General features: G+C 42.5%; 1 protein-coding gene across 7 annotated transcripts in view; it reads right to left on the reverse strand.

Moving 5' to 3' along the window:
- LOC126295267 (probable ATP-dependent RNA helicase DDX60) overlaps positions 1–16668 on the reverse strand; it is a 241222-nt gene that overhangs the window by 80097 nt on the left and 144457 nt on the right. For all 7 annotated transcript variants that reach the window (XM_049987695.1, XM_049987692.1, XM_049987690.1 and 4 more), the window contains one exon: positions 14909–15129. In XM_049987695.1, the coding sequence (XP_049843652.1) occupies positions 14909–15121 (213 nt within the window). In that variant the 5' untranslated portion in view covers positions 15122–15129. The remainder of the gene's footprint in view (positions 1–14908; positions 15130–16668) is intronic.

Genomic DNA, 16668 nt, shown 5'->3' on the forward strand with positions numbered 1-16668 from the left:
AAGACTTATCTCAGACTTTCAAAGAAACTGATGAAGTAATATAAACCTTGAGAAACTGAACAATAATGCTGTGAAGCAGGCTATTAACCACTACAGTAGAAAGGCAATAAATGACACATTAACAACTACATATGAACTGCTTTGCTACCAGATGCATTTAAAATATTTTACAAGGTTCTACTGAACAGAGTAGAAACAACACTGGACAGTCGTTTCAGTGAATATTGAAGTGGTTTTAGGAAGGGTAGACCATATTCTGCACAAATGTTTAATCTGAAATCAATTATTCACCACAGTTTACTGAATCCCAAAGATACTGTAGTACTGTTTTTTATTTCAAAAAGCCCTTTGATTCTGTTGACACACAATTATGGATAAAATATTAAGGTCTTTGATTCTGTTGACAGACAAACAATGGATAAAACATTGTAAGAATCTGGTATAAAATCTAAATCAGCAAATCTAATTTCTGAAAAAATTAACGGATACAGTATCTAAAGCTAAATTTGTGGAAGAAATAAACACAGGTGTACAACTATGTGTGGCCTACCCACAATTATTTTTACCTGCGTTCTAGAAAAACAATGAGAATTTGCCACAAAAGCTAAACTAATATAACATTTCACCAAATTTTGGAATAAACTACCTCACATTTGTAGATAATTTTGCTATACTTTCTGAAAATGGGATATCTGTTCTACTACAAATTAATCTTTTACAAGAAACAGCACTAGGACTGGCTTCACAATTTCTGCAGAAAAAAGTAAATTTTTAACACTCTGAAGACTGACCACTGAGAAGAATACCAGGCATAGGAAACTGGTCATTTATGCCATTTTTAAAGAGTTATTGGCACATGTGTAATGGACCAAGCTCAAGATTTATTTTTGTATTTACTTTAGTTCTTTGATAGATTACAAATTTGAATTAATGGTGAAAGAAAGTACAATTACCCTCCCTAGAAAAAAGTGCAACATAAGTTATGAAGCAGTTTCCAAAATTTCTCGCTCGCTCAACAAACATAACATATTTGTAACAGAATTACTGCCAACTATGACATTTAATGAGCACACACATGAAATTACATCCATTTTTTCTCAGCCATTTGCAGCAGCTGTTACATTCATTAATGATTCTTTCGATATAATTCTAGACTCTGACAACAGAAGGCAGCACCAGTCAAGGGACAGGTAGCAAGATGGCTATTCATTGTTCTCATCTGAAATGAGTCTAAAGCTGTTGTTACAGCTGCATGGTCAGCCTTAATGCTGTCAAACTGGAATCTATTGAATACATTCTTCACCTTGGGGAAACAAAGTAAAATCATGTGGAGTGAGGTTGCGACTGTAAGGTGGCTGTAGCAGTGTTACCGTGTTGTGCTTCACCAGGAACTCACAGACACCATCTCCAAAGTGTTAACAAACATTAAAAATGCACCAAATTTTCTGAAAACAGATACTAACTATATACAGGAAGTTAAAAGAAATTAAATATCTTGTGGAGACAAGAAAAGAAAACAATTAGGGAAAACTGCTGTAGAGGAAAGGGTACATAAAATGGGAAGAGTGTGGTGTCGATACGTCACATCGACCACACAAACTACAATCTTTGGAACATTAACAGCTCTGACGAGCCGCCATGTTTAATTCAGTCTCCCTTTGTACTTCATGCAGTGTTCATGTGTATCAGTCTTTATGGTAAAATATGTGAGTATATAGAAAACTTGGAAACTGTTCATTACATATATTACAATCTATATCCAGAATCCCATACTGGTGACCCCAGACAAAAAGTTCTACGTCTTCCGCAACTTCTGCGCCGGTCGTATAGATTCGACAGGTTTCACATACAACACCACGGCTATATCACCGAACATTCTTTATGAAGATTTGGAGGCCCAGCTCTTAAAACCAGGCCAACACAACCCTCCGCTGTCGGTTATTTCGCAGCTAATGGACAACGATCTACGGTCTTTGATGAGGATAACCTCTACATTAGCAACTGCACAATGACCGAGTGCTACGCAGTTACCTCAAACAATGGACTCAGGTTTTGTTTCGCCGGATTACGCACAACAAGTGAATCGTGAAGTGAAGTGTGATGATCGATCGCTCGTATGAAGCTCAAAGGGACCGAAATTTGCACACGTGCTTTGATCCTCTACGCACCACGACATCAGTTACAGCCGTGCTGTGTTCAACGCCAGCATTTGTGCAAAACGCACACGCAGTCAACTACTACCAAGCTACGCCAGCCTCGCCTTCCTTACAATTCAGTAACAGACATTTTTATGCACCTAGTTTGCCAGAACAAACCACCGGATCGGTGGCCCAGTTTCACGACCACGTGGGTACGTGTGCACTCAACATACCCTCTTCACCCAGCAACATTGTACTACAACAGTGCGACCGCCAACAGGTTCCACCAATGTTTTATGGTCCTACCACGAAGGGTGCATCATGGCCAGTGTGTGCGGAAAACTCTCGTTGTTGCCACTTTAAGCTCCAGCCCCCCCCCCCCCCCCTCCCACCCACCGGGGACCTCGATTCCGACCATACAACCACTCGCTCCTTCTGCAGTACCGTCTGTGTCTGCTGCACTGCCCTACCGCGACATTTCTGAGTTGGACAATGTCAGTGCTATTCCTGCATTTCCGGTCCACTTTACGGGCCTTCATTACGCGCAGCTCGCCCATTCGCTCCCACGGTACCGGCCGTGCCTGCCACGTCACGTTTTCGGGTGTCTTCGGAGACATTACAAGCAGCCGTTGTTCCGAACGTACGTGCTAGTAACATCCCCGCTTCGGTGATGCCGGATCCCGGCACGAACTCTCGTGCAGCCGGACTGCAGAAGTTCCGAGACACGTCGAAGCCACCTTCGTCTCCACCTCCAGGCCGCCTACCCGAGCTACCTCCCCTATATGAGGACAATCCAGTTTCACGGTTCGCACTGGTGGAGCACCTCCTGTTTACTGGCCGTCTGCAGTCAGGGGCAGGGCCCGTTTCGCTTCCACGCCTTCTACACAGCCAGGCAGTACTCGTTCGCTCTTTCCACTTTCCGAGTACTCCAGAATCTCCCACGTTCTGTACGTCCAAGTTTGCGTTCCAGAACAGATCAACAAGGACGAGCCTCCCCCACTATCACTGCCACCGCCACCGCCACATCCAGCTCATCCCTACCGTTGGTACCACAACATTTTTGGGGCTGAGGCCAAGAACATTACCTTGCTAACACCCAAACACCGACTGCAGGAACTAAGTGACACAAAGTCCTGCAGGGATCTTCACAGGCATCCTCTAACACTGTACTCGTCACCTCGGCCGAGCGGTCGTTTATACGTGACAGACATTTCATCGCAGTCTGTCTACCTAATTGACACTGGCGCTGACGTGTCTATCATACCTCGATCGTAGGCTCCTACCGACTTTTCACCGACGAAGTATCTCCTACGAGCTGTCGACGCATCGACATTACAAACTGTCAGTTCTGTGAAAGTCACGGTGCACCTATCCCCTTCTCTGCGTTTCCCGTGGACCTCCTACATCGCCGAACCAACTCTCGGTACAGATTTTTTGTCCCATTACAAGCTCTCCCTGAATGTAGTTCAGTGTTACACCAACCACCTGACACTCAGATACCACGCTCCGGCACCCATTCTCCTCGTTCCGCAACACGGAATTTAGTTGGCGAGTGTTCTGCCCTCGCAGGCAAAATTGTGACATGTGTCACTAACCTACTTTCAGAATACGACTCAGCAGTGTATCTCCTCTGGAAGAATGACAAGCTGAAACAACACATTCCTCACACCTACAACGAGCTCATTGTGACCCGCACCTCGCTGTTGAAACTGCAATCTGCCGTTCCTTCACCAGATCGAACTTCATCGCCGAGCATCAGTTCGGTCACTCATCAGGTTAGTTCAAAAACATTCATTTCGTGTGACGATTCACATTCAGTGATCTCCGCACCACCCGAGTGATCACTACGTGCAGTGCCTCGTGTTTCAAACAGTGTCTCTAATAACAGTCTCTCCTGCAGCACGACCACGCCCACAACGCGGGCAGCCGTCCTGTCTGTCGATAAACATTCCCACGCGGCAGCCGAGCAACTCGGCGGCCGTCGCTGTCCCTCGCGCGACGCCAGCGGCTCTCTCGCCCGCACCGGCTGCCCGAGGCAAAGTTAACAACAACAGTCACTGCTTGCCCCACTCCGCTCCGTGCTGCACGCGCAGCCGACTTCTACAAACGAGTGCACACCGCGCTCGTGTAATAGGCACGGGACTTTCGTGTTGCCCTTTCCCACTCGTGCTAACGACTACACCTCATCGCACCCCACTCGTCCCAAAACTCCAATATCAGAACATTACTCAGCCTCGTGTGCAGTTCTCAGTCTCTTCTGTCACTGACAGAATGACACACAAGATAATTACCACTGCCGGCCCTCCTAGACACAATGTTAGACACCTCAACCCCATTAAGTTGCGGCAGCAAACTTACGAAGTTCTGGAGGCAGGCATCCTACAGCCATCAGACAGCAATTGGTCTTCACCAAATCACCTCAGCACCAAACATGACGGTTCTTTCTGAATGTGTGGAGATTACAGACTTTTAAATGCTCGCACTTTCACGGACAATTACCCCTTGCCAAACAAAAATGATTTCACTCATATGTTATCAGGTGCCACAATCTTCAGTGTGATTAACTGCAAACGTGCTTATCACCAGATTCCCGTAGCACCGGAAGACATTCCAAAGACTGCGATCATCCCGCCGCTCGGTTTGTTCCAGTACAACTTCGTACCATTCGGTTTAAAGAATGCAGCAAAAACGTGGCAACGTGTCACTGACTCAATCTTACGACGATTCGAGCTGTGCTTCGCACACCTGGATGACCTACTCAATTTCAGCAAATCGACTGAAGACCACGAAGATCAATTAGCCCAGACTTTGGCATCCAACGGTGTTGAGGTCAACATAGAAAAATTCCAATTGCATTAATCCTCTGTGACATTTCTTGGTTACACTGTCTTCGCAGACAGAATACAGCCTCCCAAATCCCGCGTGCAGGCTACCACGTCATTGTCACCCCAAGCTACGTAGAAAGAACTCAAACGTTTCCTAGGTACTGTAAATTACTACCACCGTCATCTACCTTCTGCCGCCACCGTGCAGGCTCCGCTGACGGACTCGTTCTCCGGCAAACAAACTTCGGGCGTTAAACCAGTCTGCCGGACTGAACCCGTGCTAGAGGCTTTAAGCCTCTTAAAACAGCTTTAGCTCACGCAGTCGTATTCGCCCACCCTGATCCGTCTGTAGATTTGTTCATCACTACGGACGCCATCGACGTTGCGGTCAGGGCAGTATTACGACAGAGCAAAGGCGACACAGTTTCACCACTTCATTTCTTCTCCAAAAATTTCCGCACTGACATCGAGGGTCGTCCTTTATTCGTTCTTACGGATCACCTGGCAGACACCTTTTGCAACCCGCCACCCGCTTGGTGGTAGCTGCTTCAAAGAAGATGGTGTTGAAACCATATGATGCGACGACGGCCTTTTCGAATGGAATAATCCAAGATGAAGTGTATATGGAAGAAACGGAAGGCTTCGAAGATAATACACATCGAGTTTGTCTCCTGAAACAGAGTCTCTTTGGATTGAAACAAGAAAAACACTGTTGCATAAAATATTTTATGGGAGTCATGAAAAAAGCAGAATTTCAAAATATTGCTGCAGATCCTTTTCTGTTTTGTTGCAAATACAATGAAAATAGATTTTATGCAGCAACTTATGTTGATGGTCTAATTGTTGGCAATGACAAAAGAGAAATTCCAGTTTTTCTTGACACTTCACAATGTGAATCTAATATAACAATGGGGACCCCTGACAATTTCCTTGACATTAAAATAAAGAAAAATGAACATGAAGTTTTTATAATAATTCAAGAGTAAGTGGCATAATATTGGATATTGCATTTACATTTAGATATGGGTCTGAGCTCCAGTAACTGGCTGGTTCAAGTAACTGATGACTTAGAACAGAAAAAATAAAAGTGTTAAATTTTTATGCCATTGTAAAATTTGCAGTTTTCTGACTAGCATGATATATATAAATCATTTATCACAGAAAATTAGTTAGTTGACACCCCACTCTCTGCCTATTTAAGATGTTAAAAACATTTTATGTGCATTACATAAAGGTCAAATAAAGCTGGCAGCCCTTTATATACAAGGCTGTGGATTCCACTATTACAAAGGTGAAATTATGTTCTTTCAATTGGTAGCAACTCTGAAAACAGTATCAAGGTTTTTCATAGCATAAACGGGGTTTCATGTAGAAACTTACCGATGGTAAAACTGTAAAGGGGAGGCTGTTGTTGCTGTGGTCTTCAGTCCTGAGACTGGTTTGATGCAGCTCTCCATGCTACTCTATCCTGTGCAAGCTCCTTCATCTCCCAGTACCTACTGCAGCCTATATCCTTCTGAATCTTCTTAGTGTATTCATCTCTTGGTATCCCTCTACCATTTTTACCCTCCATGCTGCCCTCCTAAGCTAAATTGGTGATCCCTTGATCCCTCAGAACATGTCCTACCAACCGATCCCTTCTTCTAGTCAAGTTGTGCCACAAACTTCTCTTCTCCCCAATCCTATTCAATACTTCCTCATTAGTTACGAGATCTACCCACCTAATCTTCAACATTCTTCTGTAGCACCACATTTCGAAAGCTTCTATTCTCTTCGTGTCCAAACTATTTATCGTCCATGTTTCACTTCCATACATGGCTACACTCCATACAAATACTTTCAGAAAAGACTTCCTGACACTTAAATCTATACTAGATGTAAACAAATTTCTCTTCTTCAGAAACGCTTTCCTCGCCATTGCCAGTCCACATTTTATATCCTCTCTACTTCAACCATCATCAGTTATTTTGCTCCCCAAATAGCAAAACTCCTTTACTACTTTAAGTGTCTCATTTCCTAATCTAATTCCCTCAGTATCACCTGACTTAATTCAACTACATTCCAGTATTCTCGTTTTGCTTTTGTTGATGTTAATCTTATATACTCCTCTCAAGACACTGTCCATTCCATTCAACTGCTCTTCCAAGTCCCTTGCTGTCTCTGACAGAATTACAATGTCATCGGCAAACCTCAAAGTTTTTATTTCTTCTCCATGGATTTTAATATCTACTCCGAATTTTTCTTTTGTTCCCTTTACTGCTTGCTCAATATACAGATTGAATAACATCGGGGAGAGGCTACAACCCTGTCTCACTCCCTTCCCAACCACTGCTTCCCTTTCATGCCCCTCGACTCTTATAACTGCCATCTGCTTTCTGTACAAATTGTAAATAGCCTTTCGCTCCCTGTATTTTACCCCTGCCACCTTTAGAATTTGAAAGAGAGTATTCCAGTCAACATTGTCAAAAGCTTTCTCTAAGTCTACAAATGCTAGAAACGTAGGTTTGCCTTTCCTTAATCTTTCTTCTAAGATAAGTCGTAAGGTCCGTATTGCCTCACGTGTTCCAGTATTTCTACGGAATCCAAACTGATCTTCCACGAGGTCGGCTTCTACTAGTTTTTCCATTCATGTGTAAAGAATTCGTGTTAGTATTTTGCAGCTGTGGCTTATTAAACTGATAGTTCGGTAATTTTCACATCTTTCAACACCTGCTTTCTTTGGGATTGGAATTATTATATTCTTCTTGAAGTCTGAGGGTATTTCGCCTGTTTCATACATCTTGCTCACCAGATGGTAGAGTTTTGTCAGGACTGGCTCTCCCAAGGCCATCAGTAGTTCCAATGGAATGTTGTCTACTCCGGGGGCCTTGTTTCGACTCAGGTCTTTCAGTGCTCTGTCAAACTCTTCACGCAGTATCGTATCTCCCATTTCATCTTTATCTACATCGTCTTCCATTTCCATAATATTGTCCTCAAGTACATCGCCCTCTATATACTCCTTCCACCTTTCTGCTTTCCCTTCTTTGCTTAGAACTGGGTTTCCATCTGAGCTCTTGATGTTCATACAAGTGGTTCTCTTATCTCCAAAGGTCTCTCTAATTTTCCTGTAGGCAGTATCTATCTTACCCCTAGTGAGATAAGCCTCTACATCCTTACATTTGTCCTCTAGCCATCCCTGCTTAGCCATTTTGCACTTCCTGTCGATCTCATTTTTGAGACGTTTGTATTCCTTTTTGCCTGCTTCATTTACTGCATTTTTATATTTTCTTCTTTCATCAATTAAATTCAATATTTCTTCTGTTACCCAAGGATTTCTACTAGTCCTCGTCTTTTTACCTACTTGATCCTCTGCTGCCTTCACTACTTCATCCCTCAAAGGTACCCATTCTTCTTCTACTGTATTTCTTTCCCCCATTCCTGACAATTGTTCCCTTATGCTCTCCCTGAAACTCTGTACAACCTCTGGCTCTTTCAGTTTATCCAGGTCCCATCTCCTTAAATTCCCACCTTTTTCCAGTTACTTCAGTTTTAATCTACAGGTCATAACCAATAGATTGTGGTCAGAGTCCACATCTGCCCCTGGAAATGCCTTACAATTTAAAACCTGGTTCTTAAATCTCTGTCTTACCATTATATAATCTATCTGATACCTTTTAGTATCTTCAGGGTTCTTCCATATATACAACTTTCTTTCATGATTCTTAAACCAAGTGTTAGCTATCAGAGTAATAAACAAAATTATTGACAAACAATAATACTGTGGAATTTCCATTAGAAATAAAACTCATGATTTGGTTAGAATGAAGTAGGGGGTATGGGCTACCATCTTCTTCCACAAACAGTCGACAGATGATAAGCCAATACATGAACTTTGTCCTCCTGGATCAGATTCATAGATTCATGGTGTAAGCACAAATGCCATGCTTGAGAATAGGCAGGGTGCTGATATGAAGGGGGGGGGGGGGGGGGGGGGGAGGCATCTGGTGTCTGAGCGTTATCCCCCCCCCCCCCCCCCCCCCGCCGACAAATTGTAATAATTAAAAGCCTGATTTATGGTAAACTTTGGTGTTTCACAATATTATTATCTGATTTTGCTACAATACTTAGGCCTACTTTTACAGTACTTAGGTCTACTTTTACAGTACTTACTTTTTTATTGTGATCTTTTTAACTTTCCTTCTTACTAAAATTGACACGATAAGTATATCTGTGACTACTGGTACTTGGAACATCTAGAGAAACTTCCGTGTTATAATTTTAATTTACTGTCACTTCAGATACCATTTGCACTGTTTAATTTTGCATTATCATTTGTATCGGGCTTGTCTTTATAGAAGTTGTTAACAGTTGCTGAAGGAACAAGATAACAACTAATTGCTTACATTTTTGACAAAACAAATAAAAACGTCTAACACTGTGTATATAATGTTTTTGAATTCTAATGAAGATGGATACAGCCCTGATAGACACAATATTTCAAATATCCCCACAACCAGAGTTAGATCAGGAGAACACCACACATCTCGAAATTGCCTAGTGATGATGTTGTTGTTACTGAAGACTTCCCAAAGCAAATCTTACACCTGGCAAGTGACACGTAGTGTCACTCCATCTTACATGAAAATAGTGGTGTGGACACAGTTGTGTTCTTGCAAAGCTGGAATCACATGTCGCACAACGAGGTTCTTATAACGTGCAGATGTCACTGGGTCTTATAAGCCTGCAAGGTGTCTCCTCCTTGAAGAAAAGCAGACTGAGAATGAAGGAGCTTCTGAAACCAAGCCACACAGTCACACAAGCTGAATGCATCGGATGTCCCTGCACAACATATGGTGGAGCAGAACCCCACATGTGACAGATCTGTGCCTTCACAGCACCATGCAGAGCAAAATGTGCCTCATATATCCAAAGAATATTCCCTGGCCACATTTCATCCATTTCCGTGCACACCAAAAAACAAAAGGCAAAGTCGTGGCATTGTAGCCTATCACGGTGTTTCACTTGGAGCACTTTATGAATCTTGTGGAGATATCAGTGTGAAATGCACCACAAAGTCTTTTGAGCTGTTGACCAGAGGGAGAGAATTCCCGAAACACAGCTCAAGCACTGGCTGCAGAATCTGAGGTGTGTGCCACACAGTCAGCTATAGCTACAGCTAGTTCATCACACTCCCTGCTGCACCAGCTAATTCACCTATTTCTTCAAACTTCTCTATCATGTTCTTTAGCCCATTTACTGACACGGGGCCTCATCGCAGCTGTTTCTGTCGGCGATATTCCCACAATGTAGCATTCATATTGCTGCCGTTCTGACAAAACAACTTTACCGCCACTGCGTGGTCTTTCTTCTCGATAGCCATTGAGTTATGTACAGAAAACATAACTTTGTTCACCCTTTACACCAACGGTCACTTTAAAAACAAAAAAACACACGTCAAAAGCGACACACAGCATACTGACATCAAAATAGGAAACATTTCACATTGTGACTGCTAACACTGCCATATTTTCACTTGATGTCAGAAAATGGAATTATAATTTTTGTCAGCACACTCCACAAGTGCACTGGTAATTAACATACACACTAAGGAGAGGTGTGTGTGTGTGGGGAGGGGGGGGGGGGGGCTTAAAGGGGCACCAGAAAGGAGTTATGACAAACTGATATTCTTACAGGTATCAACAGAAAACGCAAAATTGTAAAGTTTGGTGGCCAATTAATAAATGTGTAATTTCACTGCACAGCTGGTGAGGAAAGTAAACAGGGGACATGTCAATACCAGCACATGTTTCATTCCATTGACTTGGTTGGACAGTAATATGCCTCACGGACATGCACGAGATCAATATAAGCAGATTTGACAGAGGGCACGTAGTTGGACTCAAAGAAGCCTGCCGGAGTAATTGGCGAATCACTCGACAATTGAATACGAGTGACGCCACCATTTGACGACGTTGACAGGAATGGTTGAACTATGGCCAATCACAGTGTCAAGAATGAAGCAGTCAACCTGCAGAGACAATAAAATGTGAGAACAGAGCAATTGTCAGAGAGGCACTCAGAGACCTGGAGCCATCATCATCATCATCATTGATCCAATGTCCAACTGATGCTTCAGTGACCACAAGGACCATTAATAGGCAGATCACAGAGAGGGGGTTGAGCTCGCGGCACCTCTAGTGGCAGCTACCACTGACATCTGTATATCACCACGCCTGACTGTAGTGGTGTCAGGCATATTTGCTCTGGAATCTCACTGACTGGAGTAGAATTGTCTCAATAATGAGTCCTACCTCAAACTGAGCCCCGACAATCGGTGAAGAAGTATTTGGAGATGCCCTGGACAGCAGTGGGATACCAACATGTGAAGTGGGATACCGACCTGATTATCACCCAACAATCAGAACTGAGGGTCTGGTGTGACATTTCATTTTATAGCGAGACCTCTTTAGTTGTTACCCGTGGCACTCTTACAGCACAGAGTCCAGATAAAGCCCTTGACAATATTCTACGGCCCGTTTTGTTGCCCTCCACAGTAACCCACTCTAGGCTTACATTTTACGAGGGTCACTAGAAAAGAAATGCACACTATTTTTTTTAAAATGCATGTTTTATTCTACACGTCTGAAAGTTTTACAGTGTGTAGATACATCCTTTAGGAAGAATATTTTCATTTCTCCACATAATTTCCCTCTCAACTGCCTCACGCCATCTTGGGACCAGCGCCTGTATACCCGCACGGTAAAATTCTGGACCAGCCTGTTGGAGCCACTGTTTGGCAGCGTGCACAAGGGATTTATCATCTTCAAACCTTGTTCCACGCAGGCACTTTCAGTTTCCCAGAGAGATGACAGTCACACAGAGGCAGGTCAGGACTGTAAGGCGGGTGTTTCAGTGCTGTCCGCCCGAGTTTCGTGATCGCTTCCACAGTTTTTTGACTGACATGTGGCAGTGCATTGTCGTGCAATAGTAAAACATCCTGCTTTTACCAATGTGGTCGAACCCGACTCGGTCGAACTCTAAGTTTCTTAAGTGTCGTCACATATGCATCAGAATTTATGATGGTTCCACTTGGCACGATGTCCACAAGCAAGAGTCCTTCAGAATCGAAAAACACCATAGCCATAACTTTTCCAGCAGAAGGTGTGGTTTTGAATTTTTTTTCTTGGGTGAATTTGCAGGATTCCACTCCATTGATTGCCTCTTCATCTCTGGTGAAAAATGATGGAGCCGTGTTTCATCACCTGTCACAATTCTTCCAAGAAATTCATCTCCACCATTATCATACCGTTCCAAAAGTTTACTGCATACTGTTTTTCTCGTTTCTTTGTGAGCCATTGTCAACATCCTGGGAACCCACCTGGCACAAACCTTTTTTAACGCCAACACTTTCAGTACTCTGCAAACACTTCCTTCCCCTGTCCCAACGTAGCGTGACAATTAGTTCACTGTGATGCGTCTGTCAGCAGTCGTTAACTCCCTGCACATTGTCTGGAGTGTGTGCAGTACGAGGCCTGCCGCTGTGAGGACAATCCCCAACATTGCCGTGCCCGCTTTCGTCACGTAACCTGCTCGCCCACCGACTAACTGTACTGCGATTGACAGCAGCATCTCCGTACACCTTTTTCGACCTCTTGTGGACGTTTCCCACTGTCTCGTTTTCACAGCACAGGAATTCTATGACACCACATTGCTTCTGACAAATGTCAAGTGTAGCAGCCATCTTGAGGACATGCCATGATGGCGCCACTCACGGGAACAGGTCGAACTAAGTTTGAAAACAAGCGGGAAGGATGTATCTGCACACTGTAAAACTTTCACACGTGCAGAATGAAAACTGTATTTTTACAAAAACAGTGAGCATTTCTTTTGGAGTGACCCTCGTAGAAAGATAATGCCCAGCCGCTCATGGTGTTTACTGCTAGTCTTTGTGGTTGGCAAACCTTACCTTGGCTGACAATGTCACCAGATCTCTCCCCAATTGAGAATGTTTGGAGCACTATGGGTGTAGTTCTAGAGCCAGCTCAGGATTTTGACAACTCAGTGCAACAATTGGACAGAATTTGACACGATATCATTCAGGAGGACATACAACAACTCTGTCAGTCAATGCAAAGCTGAATAACTGATTGCATAAGGTCCAGGGATGGACCATGTTATTGACTTGATCACTTTGTGAAACTCTTTCTCTTGAAAAAAATCCTCAAGTTTTTTCTGAAAATGTAATCATTTGTTCGTCGGTACACATGCGTCACCACTACCAATCTCCATCCCATTTTAATAATTCTTCATTGTGCACAATTTTATTTCCCTCAGAGTGTATCTATAATGTTTCAGTGCCGTGAGATATATACTTCCCACACTGCAGCACTCAGAACACCATCAGTTTAATTATAACCACACGGTACATATGAGCAAATGGAAGGTTTGTGTCAACACAGATGGTAAACACAGAATGAATTTGGTGTCTATGTGTCCAACACGTTAACCCTGTAATGCTGTGGTGTGGGAAGAAGATGGGCTACGGAACATGTGGGATGGAACCTGGATCGATGGCATCGGTTCCTCTTCCCGGATGAGTGCAGTGTGTGACCCCTGATGATCAATGTATAAGAATGTACGAGCAGATAGATACCAAAGCATTCTCTAACGTCCAGTCCCATAGGTTCAGCAGGGGTTTGAGTAAATCACGTTGTGGGATGTTATCTTGAACGGATGTCAGTCACCTCTCACCATGTTCCAGGAGGTAAGAATCAACTGAATGGAATGGCCTGCAGTATCTGCTGACATGAACCAAATTAACTGCTTGTGATCAATTCAACATTGCAATGCATAGTAGCATGAACCCTTCTCACCCATCTGATAATCTCAGGAGGGTGATTTTCAAAGAGTGGTTGGGCTAAGTTTGAGCACCAACATATTGACTACGGTACCTTGTGGAAAGCACACCAGGAAGGATCCTAACACGTTACAATGCATGAGGAAGAACAGCGGGGCACTCAATCTTATTTGACAGCAGATTTTGATTTTACAGATGGGCACAGATATGAGCTTTCAAACAGACTGAATTCATTTAGGTTACTGTTTTGTATTTGTTTTAAAGTAGTTTTTCAATTATGTTTATGACTCCATCTTTCGCCTTTTAAATGTCACAGAAAGCAACTTTTCATGACACAAAAAAAGAAAAACAATAAAATCATATTTTTGAAACCAGATAATACTAAGTCACAAATCATCTATTAAAACTTGGTTCCCCCAAACATAATAACAAAAAATACTATTAACTATATATGACGGTAGTATGTGTTCCCGAAAGAACAGTTACCGTTTATGAACATGCAGCTTTGCTAGAAACGAAATGATAATTAAATGGACACCCAGGCTGCAAACAGGCATTAATGTATTTCATTGGGGAAATGTTGAAAATGTGTGCCCCGACCAGAACTCGAACCCGGGATCTCCTGCTTACATGGCAGACGCTCTGTGCATCTGAGCCACCGAGGGCACAGAGGATAGCGCGAGACCCACATTCCCAACACGTCCACACCACTACATTCGTAGTGCGCCTAATAGATGTTTGCCCGTCATACTCATTTCTCGTGGCAGATTAATCTACCAAGTCCCGTACGGGTTTGGGCACAGCGTGTGCGTTCGCACTACAAATGTAGTGGTGTGGACATGTTGGGAATGTGAGTCTCACGGGGAGCGTGCAAGGGATAAGTCCCTGCAGGTGTGCTACCCTCTGTGCCCTCGGTCATTCACATGGATAGAGCGTCTGCCATGTAAGCAGGAGATCCCGGGTTTGAGTACTGGTCGGGGCACACATTTTCAACATTTCCCCAATGAAAAATACTTTTACTTGACATTGGAAATGCTGGACTTTAATGAAGATAGCAAACACATTAATATTTCTCTTACAGACACCACTACCAAAATATAAAACTTCACCTCATCTGCTTTATCTTGTTCTTCCGCTGTTACTTCAGCAGCAGCTTCCACCTCTTTCAAGTCATCATCATCACCATCATCATCATTACTATCATCATCGGTGTAGATATCACGTTCACCAACACTCAACGAAGTGTCTGACGAAACACTATCTTCACCATCTGAGGACATCTCGGAAGGGGCAGAAGATTCCTTCTCGTCTATATCTTCCATGGCTCAACCTGAAAGAAATAGTAACATAATAAAAGCAACAAAAAATCAGGTACCTTGACAGATGAAATGATTCGTAAAAATATTACTAATTTTAAAAAAATCACCAGAATTATAAACACCATTCAAGTTACATATTACCCCCCCCCCCCCCCCCCCCCCTCCCTTAAAATAATTCACCATTAGTAATGACATTCGCTGCAGCATATAAATATTTTTGTTTTTATATTTATTTCTTTTAAACTGACTGCTCATGTTGAAATTATTATAAATGATTTTGTTGTAAGTAGACAGTTGACTTACAGATGTTAAAGTAAGAAATGCTTTGACGAGCTAAGGCATTGCTCAGACATGGATGTGAAACAGCAGAAAGTCCAGGATGGAATAACAACAACATGAAAAAGATAGATTGCTACGAACCACACAGAGGAAATGTTAAGTCACAGACAGATATAATGAAAAGATTGCTAACTTCAAGTTTTTGGGAAAAAAGTCCTCCATCTTCTTCACACCTACTGTCACATTGTTCTTTGTGTGTGTGTGTGTGTGTTTATGCTCCTAAAGGACTTTTTTCCCCAAAAGCTAAAAGTTTAGCAGTCTTTTCACTGTGTCTATAATTTAATGTGTCCTTTAAGTGGTGAGCAGCATTTAGTTGCGGATATGGATTTTTTTTCTGTAACTATGTTTCTTGGGGATAGGAGTAATAACAGGAACTCCTTTTGTATGAGCTCAGAAACTAAATGAGAAAGAAATATATCGATATGTAGGGAATAATCAAAGAAAAGACAAGCCAGTCAGAAGAATGTCTAATAACACTGCATGTTGTTAAATTATATAGCAGAAGGGTAGAAAAAAGGAGCAGTATAATATGTGAGCCATTCCTTTCTAACTACACTGTCCAACATAAAATATGAAGCACCCAGAAGACCCAATCAGATTCACTGTAATTTCATACAAGAATGCACCATTGATGGACATGTAAATGATTACTCTTACAATTCTCTGCACTGGTAGATTGGCCATTAGAGTGTATTCGTGTTGTTCATGTTTAATGTTGTTACCCGGAAAGATAGGGTATAAAAGGGGTGTCAACAGATTCATATATTGATTAATCAGTGCAAAGTACATGGAGATAAAGATGAGAGTGCCACAGGCATATATCTGGATCTTTCTCAGGTGTCTGATACAGTCAACCACAAGATTCTATTAAATAAATTAGTAGCATTAGGAATAAGAGGGGTAGCTAATGAGTGGTTTCAGTCATACCTAACAAATAAGGTACAAAGAATAGAGATAACACATACTACAAATAGATCTATTCGTTTAGTAAAACACTTATCAGAATCAAAATACATTAATATTGGGGTTCCACAAGGTAGCATATTAGGACCAATACTGTTCCTGATATACATCAATGACTTTCCGAGTAGTGTTACTCGTGGTGAAAAAATTCTCTTCGCTGATGACAGCAATATTATAGTCACGGAGAAAACAAGATAACTCCTTGCCAAGAAAGCAAATGTAACCCTCAAGGAATTTTACGATTGGTC

The sequence above is a fragment of the Schistocerca gregaria genome, chromosome 11 (assembly GCF_023897955.1).
Source record: "Schistocerca gregaria isolate iqSchGreg1 chromosome 11, iqSchGreg1.2, whole genome shotgun sequence".
NCBI lineage: Eukaryota > Metazoa > Arthropoda > Insecta > Orthoptera > Acrididae > Schistocerca > Schistocerca gregaria.